General features: G+C 35.9%; 1 protein-coding gene across 1 annotated transcript in view; it reads left to right on the top strand.

The window, feature by feature from the left end:
* Positions 1-12,600, top strand: part of INO80 (INO80 complex ATPase subunit) — a 104,766-nt gene that overhangs the window by 69,644 nt on the left and 22,522 nt on the right. The window contains exons 26-27 of the mRNA XM_031952111.1: positions 2,178-2,403; positions 7,141-7,268. Of these exons, the coding sequence (XP_031807971.1) occupies positions 2,178-2,403; positions 7,141-7,268 (354 nt within the window). The remainder of the gene's footprint in view (positions 1-2,177; positions 2,404-7,140; positions 7,269-12,600) is intronic.

Raw genomic sequence — 12,600 nt, 5'->3', positions numbered from 1 at the left:
AGCTAGCAGGTTGTCAGTGTTGCCTTAAACTCGGAGGCCCACTTTTAGAATGCATTAGTCATTATTTTGCCTTTACTAAGTTTCAGTTTGAAAAAAAAGCAACAATTTGGAAACATGGAAATTCCTCTTCAAATTAAAAGAGTAGACATGATAGAGTTACTATGGCCGACTGAGAGGTTTTATTGGGGTTGCCATTTCTGTAGAGGATCTTAATAGCTGTAGTTTTGTTGCTGGGCTGTAGGTGGCACTGCTACCTAATAGATCCTATTGTGACCTATCTCTAAAACTTTATTCTGTAATTACCGCATAGAGCATTACTGAATGTTCCTCTTAACTCATTTTATTCAAATACACAATGATGCCAAATAATCTCATGGTCTATATAAGCTTCTTATCTTACCTGTTTATGTTCTTGAATCCCAAAAGTTAGTAGGTAGAAGCCTAGAAAAGATGATCTTTGAAAGCCCCTTCAACCCATATGTATAAAAGTACATACTTACAGTATCTTTTAAGAGATGGCAAGGAATTGGAAGCTGAGTAGGTCCCCCATAATTAGAGGATGGGCTAGGCTAAGTTACTGCATATTCGTATATCAGCACTATTGTGCTGTAGGAAATAAGGAATAACAGTTTCAGAGTAAGCTGAGAAGGCATGTGTAAATTGATCCTGAAAGAAATGAGCAAACCAAGAAAAGAATTTAAATAATAGCAATCTTAATGTAAAGATAATTTTACTTGAAAAACTTAAAATCTCTGATCAACACAATTACTATTAGTGATGAAACTTGATGCTACCTCTTGATAGAGGAGTGATGGACTAAAACTGTACATATTTATAACAAGCTTTTATTGCTGTTATTATTGGAGGTTTTTTCATTTGATGTTTTTTGTTTTATGTTCTTTTTTGTTTGTTTTTTAACTTTTCAATGGGGGTGGGGGAAATGCTTGTAGAATAGAGAGTAGAAGGAGGAAAAACAGATTTTTCTTTGAAAATATGATAAAATTTAAGGTATGAAAAGTTTATGGAGCAGTAGAAAGTTCTTCTATTCTATTCTACTCAGACTATTTTATTAGTATGTAGAAACTATTAACTCTATTGCACTTTAGTAATTTAGTATTTCCTGTGGTCCCCTTTTTCTGGTCCCTTTCTTGGAAGAAGATGTAAGTATAAATCTGAATGGGAGTTAGTGAGGGACATTGAATCAGTTATCAACTTCACAGAATAACTCTTTAGCCTTCTATTAGCTTGGACAGTAGTGATAATCATGGGCTCTGGCTTTTTACAAAAGTCAGTCTTGTCTCCTAAAACTAGCACTTTATGACAGACTTCACAGCCATCCAAATTGCATAGTTGTTTGGCTCACTCAATGCCTTCTATTCAGTCACTAGTAAATATTGAAAACTTACTAGTTTTCAATATGATGTATGAAGTATGATGGGAGTGGGTTAAGAGAGCTAAGAATGGTTGAAGCTTATGTTCCTAATTTGACAGAACCACCTTGCCCAGTTGGATGAAAACTTTCCAGTCTGTTGGTATAAGTCTAGTGGAAAGATAGGGAGTTGGAATATATCTAAATCACACTTGTGCTTTAGCCAGGAAATGAACCAGTTAGTCTACTAAAGGAGGGGAGGGGGCTGATTCCCAGCTTGAGTTCCTGAACAAAAAAAAAAAAAAAAAGACTGGCTTTCTTATCTTTTGTTTCTTCCTCTTTGTTGTTTCAGTAAACAGCCTGGTAAGGGAGGTAAAAAGTGTCAGCACAACTGGATAATTTGGCTGTAAAATATTTTAAAAAAATAAACTAGAGAAACAGCAAGGCCAGCCATTGACCAAAGAAAGCCTTGTCAAAGACAAAATCACTAAAGGAAATTGCAGAATACACTAAAACTAGAATTTGTTTAAATTTTTTAAGATGTGACCAGACTGGCATTATGAGGGGGCAGACCTCTTACCTGAGAAAGATCAAAACAATTAATTGTCAAGGGAAAACTCTGGTTGTCAAAAGACAGGATTGGTCATTTCAGTTGTAGGTCTGCTGAATGAAAACCATCAGCCCCAGGACTTGTACATAGTGGTTTTACTTGTAAATTGCAGTTTCCCAAAGAAAAATTGTTTGTGGAAGGAGTGAATGAACCATCTTGTGTGTGTGTGTGTATGTGTGTGTGTGCCCTTTTCTGTAGGTAACAGCAGTGCCATTGGATTCCTATTGCAATGATCGAAGTGCAGAGTATGAGCGCCGAGTTCTAAAAGAAGGAGGAAGCCTGGCTGCAAAGCAATGCTTACTGAATGGAGCACCTGAGCTGGCTATGGATTGGCTGAATCGACCCTCTCAGTTTTTCCCACAGCCACCAGGAGGATTGTGGAGCATCAGACCTCAGAATGGCTGGTCTTTCATTAGGATTCCAGGTAAGTTTTGGATTCTCTTTTGGAATATGTACCCAACTTCAGGAAGGGATTTCTGCTTACTCTTTTATTCCTTCCTTTTTCCCCAATGGGAATAGATGGTTTCTATTTTATTAATATCTCTTGCAGAAATATAGGAGTAGTACTCCTTAGAACATGCAAATTATTCTTATATCACATCTGTTCAAAAGAATATATGTGACTTACAGTAAATATCTCTATAGGAATATATATCTGATATCTATATTTAATGAGAACATAAGCCTGAGTACCGGTTCTTATGACAAAAATATATAAGGTAAATCTTTGCTTAAATTTTCTTTTGAGGGGTCCACAATGAATGAAGTATGGAGAAAGCTATTTCATACTATACACAGGAGTCTTAATAAGGTGACTATAGGAAGCCTAAAACAAGTGCCATGTGGAGTTTGGTTGCGTGAATGAGAATGTCGTCATTCAGCAAATTGCCTGGCCAGAGCAGCATAAACAGTGTCCTGCACGAAGCCCTAGAGATCTGAATGATAACAAAGAGGAAAAACAGGGTGTTCTGTGCCAGAATGCTAGCAGATTCCCAGACCCCCTGGGGTCAAGGTCAAGGGTTTACAGGAAACTAGGTTTATAGATTGCTTCAGTGGAGTTCAGTGAGGCTGCTTAGAAAGACACTGCATACAGATGGGTAGCAGACAAAGTATGTCCTCCACCTGCTAAGAGACCCTGGAGAAATTATACCAGGTTTGGTCTTTGCAGCCTCTCTTAACTTTCAGCATGAGACCTTTATTAGTAAAGTTAAGCTGGAGCTTCATTGAGCATTAGAAAAGAGACTTGTTTTTTAGTTTTATCAGAAATCTAAGAGATTATGTTTAAGAAAAGTATTTGTTTGGAGAGGACATTTGATTTGAGCTTAGTAGACTTTGTCAGCTTCTCCCTTCTGTACTTTATAGCTTGGTGGCCTTAAGCAAATCACCTACTCTCCCGAAACCTCAGTAATCACATCTGGAAACTATAGCTAATACAGTCTACCTCTATACCTCTCTTTTTGGGATATTTATATAACTTTGTCTATAGCTCTCATAGAATATAACACAATGTATTGCACATGGTTTGTAAATCTCTAATTTCATTGGTATGAATACTTCCACTGATATAGATCACAACTCTTCTTTGTCTTGTTGGACATCTTCGTGAAATGCTATAGCCAGAAAACGAATCACCTGGTAGCAAGCCTTTTGGTGAAGAGCCAATTGAGATTCATTAGACTGATGCTTAGAAGGCATTTGGTCCCTACTCAGATTGGTTTAGGCTCTTCCACATTTTCATTGGCATAACTTTTGAGATTCCAGAGTTACTTCCAAGATTCAGGAAGGGCATCACATATAGTAAGTTCTGGATGAATGGAATTCATTCAGTAAAGTAATATTGTTTTCTTGAGTACCCAAAGCCTTTTTTTCCCCTTTGCCCTAAGTTTTGTCAGTGATCTGAGGGGCTCGGTGTGGAAGTCTATTAACCTCTGTCAGCTTTTTTTAGGCTTTAGCTTAGTGAATAGTTCACCTGGGAATTAGGTAGCCTTTGAGACACATGAACACACTGATTTGTGGAATACAAGTTGAAGTGAAAAGGAAAAGCCTGAGTGTAAAGGTAGTCAAACCACAAGTTTGAATGGAGGAACAGAATTCAGCAAGGATGAAAAGATAAAAAAGTTGAGTCTTGTAGATGAGTACTAAATGAAAACAGTTTCTCCCTTCCCTTTTCCCTGTGCTCCCTCTTTGACTCCCACGTTCCCAGTATAGGGGTAACAGTTCCATTGCTGGCGCTGTGGGAATCTCTTGTGGCTTTTCCTGTTCTTTGAAAGAAAAATGAGCCTTGTTTAAATGGCAGGAAGCGTCTGAGTTCTTTTAGCATCGATAAAAAGTACCGGCTTCACTGGCTGTTTACTGTGAGAGCCAACTAGCTCCTCACTGATCCTATTGTGCTTTGCAGACTATTAGGGGGGTCGCTGGGACCTGAGCTTTATCTTTCTTTCCTCTATACTTTTGCATTTTCTATTTCCTTGGGAAGGGTCAGAATTTCATTAGATTTACTGGGAGGTTAGCCAGAGTCACCTTAGGCTTACAAGCTGAATGAGTCTCCACTTTCCATCCATAAGCAATCTAATGCTCCCTCAAAAGTTGAAGGGTTGCTGTTTAAAACATGACTATTTTAATGCTTTGGGATTATCCTTATTCTGTTCTTTTACTGATCAAGACCTTACTGAATGGACAATAAAATTTATATTTAATGTACAGCAGCATTGTGTTGTTAGCTAACATAGGCTAAAAGATTTTTGAGAGATGTTTGTGTCCAGGTTTCATCTATACAACCAGTCTGTTCTGTTAAGACACTGTGCTTCTGCAAGTTTATTACATGCCTCCTCAGCACCAGAAGCATGAAAGCTTGCCTAGCACTTGAAAATTTTTATGTAGTGGATATCAAGTCTCAGAGACCACAGATAAGTGCTACTTCTTTCTATCTAGAAACTTGTTCGGTAAATTGTCAGCATTTTTTTTTTTTTTACATCAAGTAGCAGCATCTGATTTCTGACTGGTATACTAACCTTTGAATTCTTATATTTTGTAAATTATATGTTTTTTAAGATTTTAGTTTTGTTCATTTTAGAAATTACTTGTGGGAATATTTCTTAGATATGATCAGAAAGTTAAAATCCATTTCAGCCCCTCTCCTTTCATACAATGAAGAGTCATTAATACTCTGAGGTGGACACTTTATACTCCCATCGTTAATTATGGTTTTACCTTTACAGGTTTCATTCATACCCTCATCTATCTTTCTAACTGTAGTTTATTAGTTTGTGTGTGTGTGTTTGTGAGATGGACACGGAGCGGGGAGGGGAAAGGGAGAAAGAGAGGGAGAGATCTCAAGGGGAAGGAATGGCTAGAGAACTAGAGAAAGCTTTTGAATCTTGATTTAGTGATAAATTTTGCTTCTTTACTAAGTGTAGTTTCAAAACAAAATATAGATTTAAAGTATCTCCTCCTGTGGCTATGAACAGACAAAGAAGACAACTAGTTGGAGAGCTCCATGGAGCATATCCTTCAGATTTCTAAGTGAGACATAAGAAAACTCCTGTCTTATGTGCTTTCTCACATTGTGAAACTGGAGCTGTTAGCTGCTGATCAGAGCAGGGAATCAAGGCAGTCTCGTAGAGCTGAATGAAGCAATAAAGCTACACAGAAAATCCCAAAATTCTTAGGAAATAGTACTGTTGTCTAAACTGGGTATAGAAAATATACATACAGATTTGCCTTGGAGATTGTCAGGCCATAGGATAGCATGGAGCTCTGCTCTGCAACATTTTAGTAATCTAAGCAAGACCAAGCAAACAGCTTTAAAAAAAAGTTTTTATATGTGTAAGCAGGAGGGACTAGTGGAGAGAAATATGGTGTAGTCACATTCTGAAGGTGGAAAAGGCAGGGCTTATAGGGCAGAGGAGTCAACATCCCAGGGTTGAGAGTGGCTTTGATTTGTGATGATACTGTCAGCACATCCATTCTTGTTCGGTTTATACAATAATTGTACACTTGGCAAATAGTGGTGAGAATGAAGAAAGGAATACTGAAAATTTGTCAGATTGTTCTCAGTAATCACCCCCTCTTTAGTACTGAATTTTCCAACATGAATGGAAGCTTTGGGTTCAAGCCCAAATGTTGAGAGCGATCAGTGTATTTTTCTGAACATTCCTTTTTCTTTCAGATTGTAATTATCTGTATATGCTATCCTTCCTCTTTATACTCCCCTTCTAGTCTCTTCCCGGTCTCCCCCTTCCCCCCAGTGGCAGTGCATTGTTCATGGCATGTTTATGGACCCAGTCTACAAACAGGAAACTCTCCTTCCTGAAGTATTATGGCTGTTGAGTGATGCTGAAGAATAGGAGATGAGAAATTAAGAGTTGGTTGTTCTTAAAAGTTCCCCAGCCAGAAATACTTCTTAAGAATTTGGAAGAGAGAAAGAAGCCTCATCTTTTTGGGTAGAATCATGTTGACTCAGAGAGAGTCTTTCTAACCAAACCAAATAAGTCTCTGATATCTGATAGCCATTAGAGATCCCATGGGAATCAGGGTGACAGCCCCAATATACTTGTCAAATTATATCTTATAATAAATTATGTTTTTTAGCTTAAAAAGCTGCCCTTTTGAATCTTTGGGTAAAGGGAAGAAAATGTTCATTTCTTGGTATATTAGGATATCTGAAAATGAGTGAGGGCAGTATTTATTTCCTTGTGTTTACATGCTGCCAGAATATAAACCATTTAACCACAAGGCTTTGTTTAACAGAACTAGATGTCTGGAGTCAGAATGATAATATTATTTGTGACAAAAAGAAGACAATTCTTTTAGGCCAATTAAACAACATGACAATCATGATGTACAGATGACTTTTGGCTTGGAATCAACCAATCTTACTAATATCCTCTGAGAGAATTTGAGGAGAGACAAGGAAACTTGGGCAGTGCAGGTATCCAGCAGGGTGAGAATCTTGGGTCTTCTTTCCCTTTTAGGAAATGCATTGGTGGCATGGACAACAGCGCTTGGCAAATTTTTTCTTCAGAGCATTTCTCTATTCAGTACTCCCTTAAAGAATAAGCTTCTTTATTATAGTGATCTTGGCTGCAACTAGCTTTGCAACCATGAATTTCTCTGCTCCTCTTAAAGAGTGTCTCCCCCATCCCCTTTTTCTTCTTCCCAGGCAAGGAAAGCCTCATCACTGACAGTGGAAAGCTGTATGCCCTTGATGTTCTCCTGACTCGGCTCAAGTCTCAAGGACACAGGGTCCTTATCTACTCCCAGATGACCAGGATGATAGACCTATTGGAGGTAGGAGAGGACATTGGGGACAGGCTAGTTTGTCATTTTGCTTGTTTGGATCAGGTGTGTATGGCCCATTTTGGCATTATTCTAAAGCCCCCAAAACTCCTCTCTGATCTTTAGAAGTATAAATAGCGGAAGGAGTTCTTAGTGTGAGAGTATACAAGGGAATTTTATTTTATTCATTATATTTATGCAGAAAAACATATCAATCCCCTACACTTCATCTGACTTCCAGATAGAATTGGGACCTAGACTGCCTGAGAAGTCCTTTGAATTTCTTTGTGGGAAAACTTAAAGTTTTGGACTGACTCTTTAATTTAAAATTTAAGAGACTCTCAGTCTGATTGATGGGTTGGAACTATAATCCATCAAGAACATGGCATATTTGCTTCTTGCATCTTTTAAAACTCTATTCATTAGTATTAAAACTCTCATCATTATCTTCTATTGACAGAAATGTATTCTCAGGGACAATGGAGAACAAAAAACAGGCAACAGATGGAAACTAAAAATGAAGAAAAATAAAGATAAATCATTTACACACAGGCAGCATGGCAGAGTTGGAGAGCCACTGACATAGAGGCTAGATTAGTGGGGCTCAGAAATATAAATGTTCTCATCCACACTTTTTATTTATTTATTTGTTTGTTTATCTTCTGAATCAGAGGATCAAGTCTTTAATGAATGAAAATCAAAGGGTAACAATAAAAAGGACTTCTTTGCACTTTGACTTTTTTGACTTTTACACTGAGTTCGCTTAAATTACTAGGTAGCAAAAGTCGAAATCTGATTAATTTTAATGAAACAGTCTTGGTTCTGGAAAACTGAAACTTTTCCCATCACAGTAGTGAAATGATGACTCAGGATGCAAACGTGGCATTGATTATCCAAAAAAAAAAAAAAAAAGTCACTGTTGATTTGATTTGCTTTAATATTTTCTTCCATTGAAAGGTTCATTGTAGGGAATGGGCTATTAAGAGAAATAACTGGTGTAAACAAAGGGCAAACTACTTTTTAAAAAATATATAGCTAATAAATTCAGTGACAAATTCCTTTTAAATTATCTGACAAGTTTAATTATGTGAATAACATATTATACATAACAAATTTCATTTACAGACAATTTAGTGAGCAAATCTTAGATAGTATATAAACTAGTGAAGTGTCTCATAAGAGCATGGTTCTAGCCTATGCTGTGAGTTGCACATTTAAGTATTGTTTTATTGAAGGCTTATGCAAAGACAGTCCAAAAAAAATGGCCAACAGAGTCTCTAGTATAATTCTACAAAGGTAATTTCATTGTCCACAATAATATATAAGTTGCCTATTTTAGTGAGCTTCCTCTTGAACAAATCATTCTTGCCACTAAGTATGTCATATAGAGAGATAGAAGTGTAGTATTACAGTGATTTGCAGCTATTATGAGTTGTAGTGATCCATTTCAGGGAATTTAGGGAAATGATAGTAGTCTCTTTCCAAGATGAAATCAAGAGCAGGTAAAATCCAAAAAATGAGTCATGAAATTACAAAAGTTGGTTTCAGTATTAATTGTACAAAATAAAACACAAACCCCAGAAAAGTCAAAGCATACTCTTCTGATTGTAGGAAAAATCCTAAGCATAGAAATGAATGTAAGTAGTTAGGATAGAACTGATTCTTTAACATAGCACTTTATTTAGTTCAGGGCTTTTTAATTTTTTTTCATTCTTGATTCCTTTTAGCCCAAGAAATTTCTACATGATCCTGGCCATATAGATATTTAAAATAGTTATACAAATCAAACATTTATTGATAATAAATCATAAAGAAATTTATTTTAAAACAATTTTTTGGTATACATAGAATTTTATTATTTATTAAATACAAAAGCAAATTTGCGTACTAATCAAATGGATGTTTTTTTATTTTTACATAAAGAATTCAATCTTGATGGAATTTTTGCTACCTTTTATTGTTGCCAAATTTTTTGTGATCCCTATATTCAGTGATATGACCCTACATGGGGTTGCTACCCACAGTTTAAGAAGCTTTGATTTAATGTATTGCATATACAAGAAGCTTTATATAACTATAGAATTATCACTTTGGAATCCTGGGGAATGGGGAAAATGGCGGTCCCTGAATGGACAAGACACTGAGCTCTAGATTTAGAACCAAGCCCCAACTATCCATAATCTCTGTTTTCATTTTTGAACTAGCTACAAAGTCAGAAAATTAAGGCACCTTTTTCTAGATAATTATTAGTGCCTTTCCCTGGTTTCTTTGGATACGCCTAAATCAGGAGAAAATAAAATATATGGCCTAAATTTTGCAATTGATGGTGCAATCTGTCTTTGACATGCATTCCCAAAGTTGAAGCTAGAAAATGTTGCAACCTGTTGACAGTCAAGAGCATTTATATCCCTATATCCAGTCCATCTCTTCTATGAGTATTAGTTCCATATTACCATTTTCTATTAAATGTTTCATTCAGTTTGAGACTCAGGCATCTCAGACTCAACTGCCCAAAACAGATGATGATTTGTTTTCCCTACAAATCAAACCTTTTTCAAACTTGCTGATTTCTGTGGAAGATATTACTGGTTGTTCCAATTTCCCAGCTTTATAACCTCAATATTACCATGACTTTTCCAACCCCCTTATCCCATATATCTAATCATTTGCCAAATTTTACCATTGCTACTACTATAAATTCTTATATTTGTCTCCTTTTTTTGCTCATTAGATTCCCTGCCTCATCTCTCATCACTCCAATCCATCCTGTATACTGCTGCAAAACTACTTTAACTTAAATATAGATTTGACCATGTAACTTTCTTAATTTATAAATTCCTTTTTAAACCCTCTACTACCTGACTTCGGCCTGTCTTTCCAATCTCAATAAGACATTAACTTCTACACTCTGCAATCCTAGTACACTTGACCACCTTTCTCTTTCTCGTAATTTTCATTTCTGTGCCTTTGCAATTCCTGTTGCGCCCCATCCTGTGCCTAGAATGTACTCCTTCCTCATCCCCATTTAAGTCTCATCACCTACATAAGCCTTTCCTGGTATACCCTACCTCCCATATGCTAAAGCCAATTCTCCCTTTCAACAGCATCTTTTATTTAACTACTGTATTTATTTTCATTTTGTTTATATTTTTGTATATACTCGTCTCATCATATAGTGTGAGTCTTTTGAGAGAAGTAATTTTTTGATTTTTTTTGTATTATATCCAGCAGAGTACCTGACACACAGTATTTAATAGATGCTCATAGATGTGGTCATTTGTACATTTTACTGAAAAATTTAAGAACTCTACCTTAAGAGACTGTGGTCTAATTTCTGCAGGACTCTGTCCTTCTTTAACACGCAATTTCCTAAATATTTTTTGATATTTAAAATGTTTTAGCCAATTTAGCCATCTTTCTTATTAGTGTTCTTCTTTGTTAATATAAGGGAGTCTTTCTTTATTGGTTAGTTAGGTTAGGAAGCAGAAAAAATGGAGTATAACCAGATACAGTACCGAATATTTGCTAAGTATTCAGTAAATAACTGATAGTTTGCTGAAATGTAATAGTTCATACTGTAAAATGATTTGTTAGTTTATGGTACTTGATATAGTATTCAATCATATTGGATCCCCACATTTATCTTAAAGATGAAATGACATCTGTAGTAGAGACTTCATATTGTGTACATCTACTTTAGGTGTAATTCAAGGATTATGTCATGTCAAGGCTTCAGGTATGTCTTCTATGGAGTTCACTTATCATTGGATAAACTTCAAAATCAGTACCCTGTCTTAACATTCTTTATCCTTAAAGTCACCATTCTCAGAATTACTTTCACTTTTGATATTCTGTACCTTCAGTATCAAAAGAGAGAATAATTAATTATTTTGTGTAAAATAAGAGATAGCTTTAAAACATCTATCAATCCCTTCCTTTCCATTTTGATATGTGGCTGAACTTTATAGCTTCACTGTCTGTTTCACTCAGGAGAACCAGAAGACAGTCTAGACCAATTTTAGTATCTATTTTTGTTGTTGTTCTTTAAGGAAGCTCTACACAGTAGACATTTTTCTCCTGTTTTCTGGACAGGTAGTAAATGACCTACATATCCTGCTTTGGCCTATGAGTGCTAGAATTTACATTAAATTGTATACGTGTATAAACTTCTCTTCTAGTGGTAGTTAAATAACATTCCTGAACTATGTTGGTGCAATAGAATATGGTCTTTCTATTTACAAGCCCTCTAATTCTTAGTGTATCCCAAGAGTATAGGAAATTAATAGGTAGAATTTGGCTGATTAGCAAATGTTATCATATATAACAATTGACATTGTTATTGTTGAGTTTATGTTTTTTGAGTACCTATAATATCATATTTGGACTGTGTTCAATAAAGTGTTCCCACTCTGGTGGCCTAATATTTTTGTCTAATTTGTATCAATTAGCAGATTGTTACTCAATTCTAGGAGTAAGCAACTGTTATAGAGTATTTTATAGTGCTCCAGGTTGAAACTGACACATCTTGAAATAAAAAAACTCAAAAACTAAATCTAGAGATTCACAGGTAACCAAATTTAAAACGGATTAAGAAGATTGTTATCTATAGTCACCTGCAAAAATGCCTTATTGTGGTAATTGGGGATTCATCACAACTGTACCTCTCTTCTATGGGCCTAATGGCTCTTTGTTTATCCATTTTCATTTTGGAAGCTTTAGATCTGAATGAATTGAAATGCTAGACACATGTTAGAATACAGATTTGGGTCACTTAAAGCTGGGGTTTTCATTGGGGTTTAGAAATGACAGAAAGAAATTGATCAACTGAGCATTTAAGGTGAAGAAATCTGGAAGACTAGTCTAAAAAGGAGGACTTTGATATAGCTAGAATTTCATAAAATCTAGAATGGGGGCCTTAAAGGTCATAGAGTCTTGACAACTTTGTTTCACACATGAAGTAATTGATATATCCAGAGAAGTTAGATGATTTGCAGAGAGGTCACATGACTATCTGATCAAAGAGCTTAGACCTAGAACAGGTGATCTGATTCTGATGTGACATTGGAAAGTAGCTGAAGCTTTTAGAGCTTGTTCTTTATCCATCAGTTTCCATAATGTTGTATGAAGCCAATACTGTAGAATAATGAAAAAAAACAGTGAACTATAGAGCCAGCAAATGTGAGTTCTGATTACAGCTCCACAACTAACTGATTAGTTGGCTTTGGCTAAAAATTTCAAGCCTCAGTTTTTCCCTTGTATAAAATGAACAGATTAAACTGAATGAACTCCTCAAGGTCTCTTTGTATAACATTCTGTGTCTCATGCCCCTAAATTTTTTCCTTAG

This window comes from Sarcophilus harrisii, chromosome 2 (genome assembly GCF_902635505.1).
Source record: "Sarcophilus harrisii chromosome 2, mSarHar1.11, whole genome shotgun sequence".
NCBI lineage: Eukaryota > Metazoa > Chordata > Mammalia > Dasyuromorphia > Dasyuridae > Sarcophilus > Sarcophilus harrisii.
Note: the sequence above shows the minus strand (reverse complement) of the source record. Positions and strands in the feature narration are given on the sequence as shown.